This window comes from Mus caroli, unplaced genomic scaffold, assembly GCF_978045245.1.
Source record: "Mus caroli unplaced genomic scaffold, Mus_caroli_1 scaffold_16, whole genome shotgun sequence".
In the NCBI taxonomy this organism is placed as follows: domain Eukaryota; kingdom Metazoa; phylum Chordata; class Mammalia; order Rodentia; family Muridae; genus Mus; species Mus caroli.
The window spans coordinates 30,927,501-30,941,179 of NW_028227271.1; the positions used below are offsets into that span (position 1 = coordinate 30,927,501).

The 13,679-nt window shown below is 49.2% G+C and overlaps 1 protein-coding gene across 3 annotated transcripts in view; it reads left to right on the top strand.

The window, feature by feature from the left end:
• Trappc9 (trafficking protein particle complex subunit 9) overlaps positions 1-13,679 on the top strand; it is a 486,162-nt gene that overhangs the window by 34,429 nt on the left and 438,054 nt on the right. For all 3 annotated transcript variants that reach the window (XM_021182812.3, XM_029469729.2, XM_029469728.2), the window contains 2 exons: positions 366-491; positions 13,463-13,679. In XM_021182812.3, coding sequence (XP_021038471.1) covers positions 366-491; positions 13,463-13,679 — 343 coding nt within the window. The remainder of the gene's footprint in view (positions 1-365; positions 492-13,462) is intronic.

Here is a 13,679-nt window from a genome sequence, read left to right on the forward strand (position 1 = left end):
ATCCAAGGCATCCATTCGTATTATGGGCTGAGCATCCCTAACTCAAAAATCTAAATCCCCAAACCCAAACTCCTCTAAATGCTAATCACTTCTGGTCTTGAGGAATCCTCAGCCCGCCTGCCCGGCCCTGGAGCTAGGATTGTGGTTGTATGATTTTAATCAACATAAGCACACTTAGATGGTCATAGGCTTATCCCAACTTGTGCCCATTAAGACAGACCCTCGGAAATAGCTTTCCCCGAGGGTATCAGGGGCCCTGTGCATGGCAGACGCTGCTGGGAACGTCGGGAGCCTTAGTGGCAGCTTCCTGGCACTGGTGACATCCCTGCACTTTGCTGATGAAGGCATTCTCTTTATACCCACAGTACAAGAACGCCGGAGTGATTGAGCTGGAAGCCTGTGTCAAGGCCGTGCGTGTCCTGGCGATTCAGAAGCGTGGCATGGAGGCTTCAGAGTTTCTTCAGAATGCTGTGTACATCAATCTCCGGCAGGTGAGCATGTGGTATGCCAATCGGAGATCGTATGGTATAATAAAGGTTAAGGAGTCATAGCCCAAGAGTCAAAGCATGTGGTACTTACAGGTCCATCTTCTTCATTTTAGGGTATTATATTTTTTAAAAAAATATTTATTTATTATTCCTAAGTACACTGTAGCTAACTTCAGACACACCAGAAGAGGGCATCAGCTCTCATTACGGGTGGTTGTGAACCACCATGTGGTTGCTGGGATTTGAACTCAGGACCTTTGGACGAGCAGCCAGTGCTCTTACCCACTGAGCCATCTCCCCAGCCCCGGTATTATATTTTTTAAAATTGAAAATTCACCATCTCTTCCCAATTTTTATTTGGAATAATAACTGGTTCCTGCAGCTTTGCAACTCTGACTGGGCTCTTGCCTTTGTCACTTGTGAGATGCTTGCCCTTTACCATGCTGGGCTATTTGGTTGACAAAACCTGACGATTGCGTAGCTCCTGTCACCCAGCAGGCAGCTTACAAATGGTTAGTTCTGAGCCCGAAGAGCCGCTAAAGATGGAACCCAGAGCCTCCCATGTGCTAGGCTAGCTCTCTTGGAAGATCAGCAGCAGCCCCAGCCCCCTGAAAAGGTATTTAATAAGACAGTCATGAAAACATTTAGTGGCAGACTCACAATGTCACTCCCCAACCTGGAGGCTGTTAGCTGTGTGCAGCCAGGTGGAACTGATCCATCAGCAAGCCACGAGAGACAGGGCTCCAGCAAGCAGCAGCTGGCCCATGGACACCCTGTTAAAGCAGACATGGAGAGAAGCGACCACTCTGCCATCACTGGGTGGCAGTTTCATAGGGAAGGCAGGTGTTGATTGGTGTATGAGTGACACACATCACAGAAACCTTGATGGCAGCAGAGGGAGCAGCCACTAGGATAGGGAGGGGGAGGGAGCCAGAGAGGGCTGTCTCAGCAGAAAGGTACAAATGCTGGAGTATGCTTGAAGAGCAGAATAAGGCAAGACCTGGGTAGAGGAGGGTGCGGTGCAGGTGGACTGGATTGCCGGCCGGCCTCTAGGAAAGCATGAGGTATCTTGAGTCTGAACTGTTTGGGGAAGGCAGATAGGCTGAAACAGAAAGACTGGTATCTGAGGAGAACGAGGCAGAGTAATTGCAGACAGCCACTGAACCTCAGTCAGCTGGGCTCTGAGAGGCAAAAGGCAGACAATGAACGTCCTGTGGGTGGGTGAGACCACTGTTGGGCTGGATAAGGGTGAGATGAAGTAGTGGGTAGGCCACCATGTGGGGAGGGTAGAGGGTAGCAGGGACTTGAGATAATCCCACCAGAACACTCAGGAAGCCTGCTCATAGCCAGACACCCATCCCCACCACTGATAGTTGCCATGCTCACCTTAGAGGTTTTTTTATTTTGGAGGACGATAACTTAATAGAGTTAACCAGAGGCTGGCATGATGGCTCTGGCTATGAGCACATATTACCTGCTCTTGCCAAGGACCAGAGTTCCACCCCCAGCACCCATCAGACGGCTTACAACTGCCTGGAGCTCTAGCTCCTTCACCTCTCTGAGTCTTGCTTGCTGTAGAGGCCTGTGCTGCCCTCAGGCTGGTCTGTAGGCCTGGCTCCCCAAGTCAGTCACCAGAATGAGGCTGCCTCAGAGTATCTGAACTGTCAGTCGTCAGCTCAACCACAGAGGAAGAGACAAACACAGAATTACGCCCCTAAAGAAAGACTGCACCAGTATTACTGGCCATTTCATGTGGGAAAGAGCACCTATGACTTCAAAGTGGGGGAGCACTGGGAGCCAGCTGCACCCTGTGTCCTGAGGGGAGGCCCCCAAGTTCTGTTCTCTGTTGGTTTCCAGGAGAGGCAAAAACCTGGTCCTTTGATATGGAAACTTCAGTTACCTGGGAAATGGCACAAGAAGAGATAGATGTCTGTCTCCAGTCATGCTGAAGTTAACTGTTTGACTTGGTTCTATCCAGGGTTCAACACTGGGCCAAGCCGTGTGTGTGTGTGTGTGTGTGTGTGTGTGTGTGTGTGTTATAGTTACATTAATTTTATTTGTGTATATCTGTGCATGTGTGTGGGCACGTGTGTTACAGCATGCATGTGTTCAGAGGACCACTTGGATAGTCTGTTCTCTCCTGCCCGTTATGGGTCCCAAGAATTGAGCTTAGTTAGGCTTAGTGACAAGCACCTTTACCTTTTGAGCCATCTCGCCTGCCCCTGAAGCTGTGTTTTTTTAGGGATGCTAAGGCTATAGTCCTTGTAGAGGACTGGAGGGAGGGATGCCCCATGCCAGGCATACACAAACTTAGTGAAATGTGCATTGACTGAGACCCTGGGCATTGAAGGGCTTGTTTCACAGGGCAAGGACCCATGATGAGGGAAAAAGACCACCTGAGTGTCTGAGGTGGGCTGCTAGGGCCTCACTGGCCTGGAGCATGGAGAACCAGCAGGGGTCAAGCTGGTGTAGGTTTGCCAAAGGTCAGGGCAATACACAGGGCAAGGGTACTTCAAGGGCAAGAGGGTGGCACCCTAATTGTAATCCATGCTTCTGAGTGAAGAGTGCTAGGCCTCTCAGGTAGACTGGAAAGGTCCAGGGAAGCCTTGAATTATTTGTAGCTGGGAGGCTGGCTTTAGGTTAGATGGTCCTGTGTCCTTCCACAGCTCTGCAGTGGGCTACTGCTGTTATCAGGCCCAGGCAGTCCAGGAGACAGCTTTGAACACAGAAGAGGCTCCAAGCAGACCGGAAAGGTCTGGGGAGTGGAGTCTGTTAGCTTAGCTGGTGCTAGAATAGTGGGTGGCTGCCAGGCTTCCCAGCCCCGCTCCTCTTCTACAGACCTGTGGGCCCTCACTCTCTGCAGATTAAAGGGAGGAGATCTGGACTTACTGCAAACTGCTATTCACAGTTGGGCCCTGTAGTGTGGATCAGCTCTGCTATCATCTTGCTCGGCGTCAGGCAAACACTAGAGGGCAGCAATGCTCTGTGGCAATTGTGGCCCTGCCTGCGGCACAGGGCGGTTACCGGCCTTTGAATTCTGCCCGAGGAGGAAGGCACTTTGTGGTCCTTGTCTCATCCTGATGTTTGTCTGCTAGTTGACAAGGCAGCAAAATAATGAGTTCTGGTGGGATTTTATAATCACAGTAAAGAGAAGGGCCTGGAGTTTTTCTGAAATAGAACAAGCTTTTGGTTCTTAATCAAGTGTGATCCATTGTGGAGCTGATGGTAATGAAGGACTTCGGCGGCAAATGGCGGACATTTGGGAAGGAATGGAGATGTGACTAGTGCAAGTTCCATCTGTCTTTCAGAATCCCTGCATGAGCTGGTGGTGGCACACACTTTGAATCCCAAGACTCAGGAGGCAGAGGCAGAGGCAGGCAGATTTCTTGAGTTTCAGGCCAGCCTGGTCTACAAAGGGAGTCCAGGACAGTCAGGATATTACACAGAGAAACTGTCTCAAAAATCCAAAACCTCAGAACTGGAGAATAAAACTGTCTTTATCGGTGCTCTGCAAAATAGATGCAGAGTCCGTCTTCCCTGTGCAGGCACAGGGTGCCCTGCGTGTGTTGGCTGGTTTAGGCGAGTGGTTTCTGGTAATTATCTGGCACTCCCAAATGGCAACAAATAGCTGGCTGTGTACAGATCTGTGCAATGGTCATGAAGGTTTCACAGGCAAATGACAAGGTTCATATGAGAACAGAGGGGCTGGGACTTGAGTCATCATTTTCCCCTGTTTGTGAATAGAGGAGCCATGGACCCTCTCAGCCTGTCTTCTGTGGAGAGCAAGCAGCCACCTTTCTCCTTTACTTAGTGCCGCTGCACACCATCTGGGAACAGCAGGGTGGCAAGGAGGCTGCAAACCTCACTGGCATCCATTCACAGACTTCTTGAAGTAGGGAATCTGTTCCTTGAGATTTTGTGGTCTAAATGTAGCCACCCCTATTTGCAGAGGGGAGCTTAGGAAAAGGAACAATGACTCAGGCACCAAAGAAGATGGTAGCTTAGAGGTGAGGGGTCCCTGGGACATGTGTTCATGCACTCTTCGTGTCCCTTCCCTTCCCTTCCCTTCCCTTCCCTTCCCTTCCCTTCCCTTCCCTTCCCTTCCCTTCCCTTCCCTCTGGGATGGGCAGGAGCTACACTAGCAAAGTGTTTCTGTCTGCCTGCCTGCTATGCTAGCCTGCTCCTGAAGTCCAGTGAGCTGCAGACAGTCATGGTCCACACTGGCCGGCGCTGAGGAGTGGAAGGGAAACCGGCAGATAAACAAAAGACATGGAGGTAAACAATTCCCAAGTGAGTCAGATCTACAGAAACAAAGACCACGCTCCCATCAGATACCTTCTACGGAGGAACAGCTCGGGAGGCCTTCATCCCAGGAGCATAAGCACTGTTGCAACGTAGAGCAAGGTCCAACAAAGAAAGACGCACAAGCTGTGATGACTGTCTCCCCTGTAGCTGGCTTGTGGGGCTTGTGGCGGCTCCATCTGGGCCTGAGAAAGGTCTCATCAGCTCCCTTCCTCACCACTTGCAGCCAGTTTTAAAGACAGGGAAACTGAGGGGTGAGACCCAGCTCAGCTCACAAAGTCTCCCATTGTTCTTTCAGTCCCCCTCACTCGCTCGCTCGCTGTGATTCCAAAAGCCCAACCCGGTGGCGGCTCCCCTCCCCCACCCTGGGCTGTCTGAGGGACTGAATACATTTTTGTTTTCAACAGAAAATGGCAGGTGACCTTACGAGAAAGTGCTACTGAGGAAGTGTCTGGAAAACTAGACCAGCTTCTGAGGGTCGCAGCATGGCCCCGTCCTCCGGCTCCTCACATCTCTAAGATCCAGAACAATTGGTGCCCTTTAAAACATTCTCCTTGAGGGGACTTTCAACCTCTTTGTCTTTGGTTAATTTTCTTTGCAAAGCCATTCAGATTTTATGCAGGCTACTCTGTTCAGATGCGAGAACAGCCTCCTCCTCCTCCTCGGATTTCTTTTTCGATGGGTTTCCTTAATGAAGCTGTTGCTAAGGAAACCCTGCAAGTGCCTGGTAGGCACCAGAGTGACTGCATCCCGAGTGCTCCTGTCAGGTTGAGCTCAGAGTCAGAAGGGTGGGAGAGTGGGCAAGGGTGTCATCTGGGGAAGGGGCTGAGGTAATGCTGTGACAGGTCAAAGCTGGCCAACTGGCCAATGGCTTCCAGGGCCAGTCAGTCCGTGGGGGAACTGTGGGGGAACCGTGGGGGGATCCACAGTGCTTACAAGGAAACCATTGAAGGGGGATGGTGGGGGGAGGAAGGTCGCCTGCTAGATTCCTTTCTGGAATGGGAGAAGGAGAGAGAGAGAGAAAACTGAGAAATTTCTGGTCTAACAGGATTCTGGTGTGTGGCTTGACTAAATGTCCAGGGGAGTGGAAGTCTCTGAGGACAGTGAGGGGGGCTCAGTCATTCCAGAGCCAGGGGTCTGCAGAGACCCCTTGGGGGCCAGCTCCGCTCTACCCCCGCCCCTCCCCCTCCCATCTTGGACAAGGCACTGCCCATTGAGCTGAGTTTCAAATCTCCACTCTAACCCGAAAAAAGTGATAAAAGAAGCCAGACCTCAGTGTCCTGCAGGCAGCTGTAATTTTTAACGAGGAGTGAGAGGGATATTTGGGAATTCCTCTTTGGAGACTTGCAAGTCACTCTGGTCTCATGGGCTTGGGGAGTCTTGGATTTCCCTCTCTGCTTTAGCAGTTAGGAACCTTAGCATCAAGTCTACAGATACCTTAATAATTACACCCACTTCCTGGCAGGCATTTTTCTGATCGAACCTTCCTCTGGTTTTATTTAACTATAATCTCATTTTTTTTCACCTTGATTTTTTATATTTTGGCCGTTACTGCTCTTAAATTGTGTGTGTTTGAAAAATTGATTTTACATTCTTCTTTAGAACAAGGCAGAATGTAAACAGATGCAGAAACAGAGAGTACCGTAGACACACTGCTTTTAGAGGTTCCAGGGTATTTACCTTAGGAGGTTACAGCTGAGGTGAATGTTAAAACTGTGTGTTCAGTAGGCGAGTCTGGTAATACACGCAGATCTGGAGAAGGGATGGGGGCTTACTCATCTCTCTGTGCAGGCACAGTGCTTGTCAGAGACGAGGAGACACTTATTAATCTCTGACGCATGATTCATCCGGCTGCTCTCTCCAGTGTCGGCACCGCTCAGAGCAATGACAGCAGTGACCATTGGTAGGGATGCAAGGCGTCCCACAAAGAGCCCCACAGCCTTTCTGCGTTTAACACTTCAAGGCCCTCCTGTGAGGAATTGTTTTTATTAGTTCATATTTGTTATGCACAGCAGACTCGGTTTTTATTTGGGAGAGCTTCAAGGCTCTGGAAGATTGCTAGAGCAGTGCAGCCAACACTGGGATGCCCACAGGCCAGAGGGTGGTGACTGCCCTCGGCACCTAGCTAGCTTGCCTGGCACAGGTTTGCAAGTTTGTTCCCATCATAGTGGAAGTCAGTACCTATTTCCTTTCTGTGGCCAGATACTAGCCACTCTTTTTATAGGTCTGGCTTTTCCTTTTATGCACCAGTGGACAGCAGGGGCTGCTGCTTCCTCCTCCTCCTCCTCTCCCTCCTCCTCCTCCTCTTGGCTGTTGAAAGATGCTACTGTGAGCATTCACATGCAGGTTTTGTGAAATGTGTTTTCACTCCTTGTGGGATGTACATTTGGGCCATATACCACTCTGCAGCGTTATGAGGCACTGTCAGATTGCTGAGGACGGCTACCACCAGGATCTGAGGGCTCCATTCTCCATTCAGGAGGCCCTGAATAGGTGGGGCCTGCATCTTTGACTGCAGCTGCTGTAGCAGCAAGAAGGGAGGGAGGGATGTGTGGCTCTAGTTTAATCTGCATTTCCCTCGTGCCCCGTGTTGTTGAGCATCTTCTTCCGTGCTGACCGGCCATCCACACATTTCCATTGCAGCCCTTTGCAGCCTTTACCTGTCTTTGGAGCCAGGGATTGAACTCAGAGTCTCATGCACATCGAACACAAACTGTACCACCCAGACCGTCAATCCTTCGCTGGCTCTGCATGTTGTATGGATGTAGGAGCTCTTAGTGTGATCCAGAGGGTGTGTTCTTGTCAGGTCTCCGCCCTGCAGGAATGTGTACCATTTCATTTGTCTTTTGAGAGACAACACTCTTGTTTTCTTGCTCAGACTGGTCTTCAATTCTAAGGCTCAAGTGATGGGCACACTTCATCCTCCAAGTGGCTGAGACACTGCGTGTCCACCACCGTGGCCCTGCCCACTTGTGATGTCTTTCACAGACATGCCTTTCTACCTTTGATGGAATCCAGTTTCTCTGCATGTTATGTTAGCACACCGCATATGCTTTTGGTGTGGTTCAGGAGGGATCACTGAGCCCAAAGCTCCACTGTTTGCTTTTTGACAGGATGTGTCTATGTAGCCCAGGCTGGTCTCATACTTGCTACGTAGACCAGGCTATCCTCAAAGTCTGGGCCTTCTGCTCCAGCCTCCCAAGAGCTGGGATTATAAGCACGTGTCACCATGCTTGATCTTTTATGGTAAATTTAGTGTTGGAAATTTATCTTTTTCAAGATTTTTTTTCCTGACTCTTCTGAGTCTCTTCCATTTCCATATGAAGTTTAGGATAAACCTGTTAGTTTTTTCAAAGAAGCCAGCAAGGATTTGGATGCTGACTTCATTGCCTCTGTAGGCGAATCTGGGGAGTTTAGCCATAGTAACCATCATCGTGCTATGCACCTGTGACCACAGCACTCTGTAGGATGCAGGAGGAGGGTGGAGAGTTCAGGGCTACTCTGGTTTCATAGTGAGTTCTAGACTAGCCTAGGCGACATAGCTCTGTCTCAGCTCTTCCAACCTCCCTACAAAGCAAAACAAACAACATTGTCTTTCATTCTAAGAATCGAGTGGCTGTACTAAAGAGCTGCAATCACCCCTCCCCCCAATTCTCTTTCCTCTCTTCTCATCCCTCTTGCCTTCCCCCCTCCTCTTCTCTTCCACCTCCACCTTTCCCTCCCTTTCCCCCTCCCCTCTCTGCCTCTTCCCAGTACAGGGGATTGAACCCTCAGATTCATACATAGCAGGCAAAGAGCTCCACTTATGAACCGCAGAGCTGCAGTCTCAGCCCAGGGGAAACCCTCAGCCCCTTCCATGGTTTCCTGCTGCAATGTCAGTTTCTTTTTTAGTTTCTGGTTTTGTTTTCCTTGTTTGTATTTTGCATGTTCACTTCCTGATTTATCTCATTACCTGGGTTAGATGACGTGTTTTGGGAATTTCCAGTTGACTGTAGATTGTCTTCCCATTTTCTGAATTCATTACTTTTCTTAGTTTTCGACATGTTTTTCAAGGTTTTGTTCTATTTGGAACTGTAGCTTAAAAAACAAAATTCATAAAGATTTCAGTCCAGCGAAGAATTCTTTATAAAGCAGGCAAAATTGGGAAAGTGGTCGGTTTTAGCTTTTTTAGCTTTTTCTTTTTTAATGTATATAAAAGAAACTTAATTTTCTAAACTTAAAGAAATGTTTTTAGGTAGGCATCGCTCTGTGCTGCCCACCTGATCTGCTCTGGGACTCAAGTGACTCTTCTGTTCTAGTCTTCAGGTACCTCACTGGTCCTACTGTGTGTACCACTATGTCAGGCTAAGTGGACATTATGTGTAGTTTTGAATATGTAATCTTTCTGTGTGGTAGCTGCAGATATTATGTAGAAAACACAATTTGTCTGTGTCTCGTATTCTGGAGAGTGTGCAGGCGAGTTGTGTCCCAAAGCTCCTTCCCATGATGCTTTGGTCTTTAGAGCTCTGTCGATTCTTGTAGTTTCAAAGGCATTCCTGGCCGACTCGTTGAGTTATAACCTGTGATTTTAAAAGTTTATCCAGAGGAGCTGGAGAGACAGCTCAGATGTTAGGAACCCCTGCTGCTTTTGCATAGGATAGGAGTTCAGTTCCCAGCAACCGTATCTCGTGGGTTACAGCCACCCCATAATTCCAGTTCCAGAGGATCTTAGGCTTCCTTCTGGCCTCCGTGGGCACCCGTATTCATGATTCATGTGCACACGCACACACACCTCTCAGATGTCTTCGGTGACAGTCATATGCCCTGTTGTTTTGAACACCTACTGAGAACTGTAGACCTTTCCTAAATGTCCACATTACTTCATTTTAGCCTTTCCAGCCACCAAAAACATTAGACTATGCCCTCTTTCTCCAAGAGGCAAAATGGTAAAGCTGGCTACTCGATGGACTATGGCTCAGTGTGCTAACTGCACTGTGCTGCCCTCTGCTCTGCCCTGCCAGAATGTTCCAACAACGCCACCACCTTCCTTCTGATGTTGGAACGACGTGGGTCTCCGCTTACTTTGCAGTTGGAACTGGAGTACTGGAGTGGTGAGCTGATACCAATGACTAAGGCCTCTCATCTTGAGTGTCTTCGAGATGCTTCTGCTAGAAATTTGCATAAACATCTGGGCCCTGGACCCAGAGGTCGTGACTACTCAGCCTGCTGAAAAATCAGGACAAGGATGTGCTGATTAATACCCCACCTCCCTCCCCCCGCAGGCCAGGGGTTCAGAAATGAGTGTGGGGATTTGATTGCATCTCAAGATTTTGCCTGGGACCATTTTGTACTCTCTCAGATCCTCTCAAGGTTGCTGCCCACGTTAGCCCGGCACAGCTTTTTCCCCAGGCTTCCAGGACTTGTGTCATCTGGAAGTCCATGGCACACAGTGCTAGAAACCAGCTGTGCCCAGGCTTTCTCCCGGGAGAAACCTTTCTAGGGTCTGAAGTCCTTTCAGTTCCATCTGTAGGGAAGGCTTACTATTTGTCACCATGTTACACTCATATGGCAGGAAGAAGGAGAGTCTAGATTACAGGACTGTTCCAGTCTTCTATCTGTGATAGGTCCCATGAGAACCATGGAGCACAGTGACCAAGTTTTGGGCCCTCAGTTTCCTGTCACTTGTATTTAGCCGCAGGGGCCCCAGCTGAGGCCACCACCACTAGTATCTGTTGTCATGTTCAGGAGGCAGGATGTCAGGTGAGGGGCTAGGGGTCTCCCAGTACCTGATGGAGGCAGTCAACATGTTTGCCTCTCTTTTATCACTCTCTTTGTCCCCTGTCACGGCTGACACTAGCACACAGGAGTCCTTTTGAAGCAAAGCTGAGTCCTGTGCAGGTTTGAGTGACCACGTATCAATCCATACACTTGCAGAAGCATTCAGTAGATTGTTGAGACCTAAGGTTTCTTAGACCAAGGGCTTGATCATGTGAGCTCTTTCACACGAGTTGCCTCTGCTTATCAGAAGATTCTCTTAGGAAAAACAATGGCATCAGACCAGGGGAAAATATTCTCTAAACATGGATGACTAAAGACTCAGGTTTTGGAACCTGAAGAATGAGCCCAGCTCCCAGTTCCGTAGTAAGACGAACGACCTAATTTTAAAAACTGCCAGAAGCTTTGAACAAATACTTCACAAAGGGAGATACAAGTGTGGCCAGTTAATCATAGGGAAGGGTGCTCAGCGCCTGCTTATCAGGGAACTGCCAAGCAACTCCAGTAGAATGGCAAAAGCCACAGGCACTGGTGACATCAAACATCTGTGAGTGCATGAAGCACCGTGGTCCTTGCGTGTCCTCCCCGTGAGCGGGAACTGAAGTTACTACTCTGGAGGAGTCTGGCTGCCCCGGGGCAGGGGGAAGAGGCTCAGTGCGAACAGTGCAGGACAGGACTGATACTGGGAGGCTATGTGTGGGAACACACCATCAGGATAGCTTCTAGGAGATGTGTGAGCTGGGGCACCCCGTACCCCAGAGCCTCTGAGTTTGCCTAGCTCTTGTAGGCCATTGTCTGGAAGTATTCACCATATGTGCAGTACATATTCTGTTTCTCTGCCTTCCTATTTACTGGAATGTTCCCCATGGATTCTAAGCTGGGCATCTGTCTGTTAGTGCACAGGCTCCAAGGGAGGGGCAGTAGGTACCTGCAAGTAAAGGAACCTGGGAATGGCCTTGCTTTCTCTGAGTGGGCATGGGTCGGGATTGCAACAAAAACCTGGCTGTGAGGCATCTGTGCTGTGTCTTGTGTACTGCAGGGCTGCAGAGCAGTTCACATATGGCCATCTCAGGTCCATTAGGCGGCCGCAGCAAAATCCTATAGACCTGGGGCTTCTGAAAAGCACATGGTTATTTTCCAAAACCAGCAACACTAGGGTCTGGGGTCTGGTGAGGGCTGCTGCCAGTGCACGGGTGCCTTGTCTCCTATGCCCAGCCTCATGTATAAGGGCCCTAGTCCCATTCATAAGGACTTCTGACCTGATGGTCTCTCAGAGGGCAGAGGACCACAGATATTCAGTCTGTTGCAGGGTGATGCCTCTGTGCTGTGATTCAGGAATGCTAGTGTGGCGAGGAGTATGGATAGCTTGTGGAACGCAGAGGAAACCTTGCAGAGATCCCTTGGTGCACCTTCTGGGTCATGTAGTAAGTAAGGGTCCAGGCAGGGCTGAGGTCTAGGGTATCAGGAGGAGTTTTTGGAGAAGGCCACTGTGCAGGGTTTTCTCATATGGCTTTGTTAGCACAGAAATATCTAGAAACCCACTGCCAAGGCCATGGCTAGAAGGGGGCCATTTATCAAGAGAACTGTGTGGATTATGGTAGCTTTTCTCCCCAAAGGAGCAATGAGATAGGGAACATATGATTGGCAGAGTCCTAGCCTGCTATTGGGTCTTCCTGGCTGTGTGACTTCTGGGGCTTCTCAGCACCTCTCAGAGCTTCAGGCATCCTTGTGTGGGATGACAAACCTTTCCTGGGAGACACAAAACACACTTATTCCCAAAAGACCAAAGTCCAGATACCACCAAAGTCCAACTTGGGGTTACTTACAGGAGCAAAAGTGATTCAGAGCCAGCTGTATCACCGAAGCCCACCCCAGCATGGATGACATCTCACAAAAGCTGGGAACCTGGAGCATGCTTGCTGCACAGCCTTCAGGCAGCTCAGTAGGTTGGAGAGTCCTTTGCAAGTGACTCAGTTAGTTTAAATCTCTTCCAGGCAGCTGCGCTGGTTGAATCTTCTTTGCAGATTGTCTTGTCTAAGAGTGACACTTAGTGGCTTTATTGGTTAGTCTGATACTGAGGGACCTAGGAAATCTAGTCAGTTTCAGGGACTTCCTGAAACTGTTTTGAGTTGTTTTCCTTCTTTCTTTTCTTTTCTTTTTTTTTTTTTTGGTTTTTCAAGACAGGGTTTTTCTGTGTAGCCCTGGCTGTCCTAGAACTTATTACTCTGTAGACCAGGTTGGTTTCAAACTCAGAAATCCACCTGCCTTTGCCTCCCAAGTGCTGGGGTTAAAGGCGTGCGCCACCACTGCCTGGCCCTTCTTTTTATCTTAAAGCATTCCTGCAGGATGGAATGTTTCAATCTTGGAGGAAACTGCTCTGCAAGACCTTGTCTGCAAGGAAGTGGGTCTAGTTCTGGAATGCAAGTTGATTAAATAAAGCCTGTGGTTTATGCACATAGACTGGGTGCTTACCCACCGGAGTTGTTATTGCTGATCACCGTTGGGAGGCCTTAGTGGAAGGAAACATGCTATAAGCCAGGAAGATTCAAGTCTAAGGTGGTATCATCTTCTAGTCACGTGGCTCCACGTGTCATGTTCTGAGAAGCTGAACAAAATGCATTCCCTAGTCCTCTGGTCATGATGCACTCTTGTTCTTTCTCATGAATGATGTCACACATGTTGTGTGATAACCTCCTCATGCCTGAGAAGCTGGGCCTTCTTGGCAAAAGGCTGGATGTGCTTAAAGCCACTGGTCATGGGTGGCTGTCTTGCGGTGTTCACAGGGGTCCTAGAGCCTCAGGATTGTTGCATCACAATAGTCTTCTTTCTTCTCCTTTATGGAAAGAGGTTCCAGGTGTCTTTCTTTTGTCCCTTTGGAAGTTTCTTCAAAAACATCTTGCTTTCTCTTTGTGATTCAGCTTTCGGAAGAAGAGAAAATCCAGCGATACAGCATCCTGTCTGAGCTCTACGAGCTGATTGGCTTCCACCGCAAGTCAGCATTCTTCAAGCGAGTGGCTGCCATGCAGTGTGTGGCACCAAGCATTGCAGAACCTGGCTGGAGGGCCTGTTACAAGCTCCTTTTGGAGACGCTGCCTGGCTACAGTCTGTCGCTAGATCCCAAGGACTTCAGCAAAG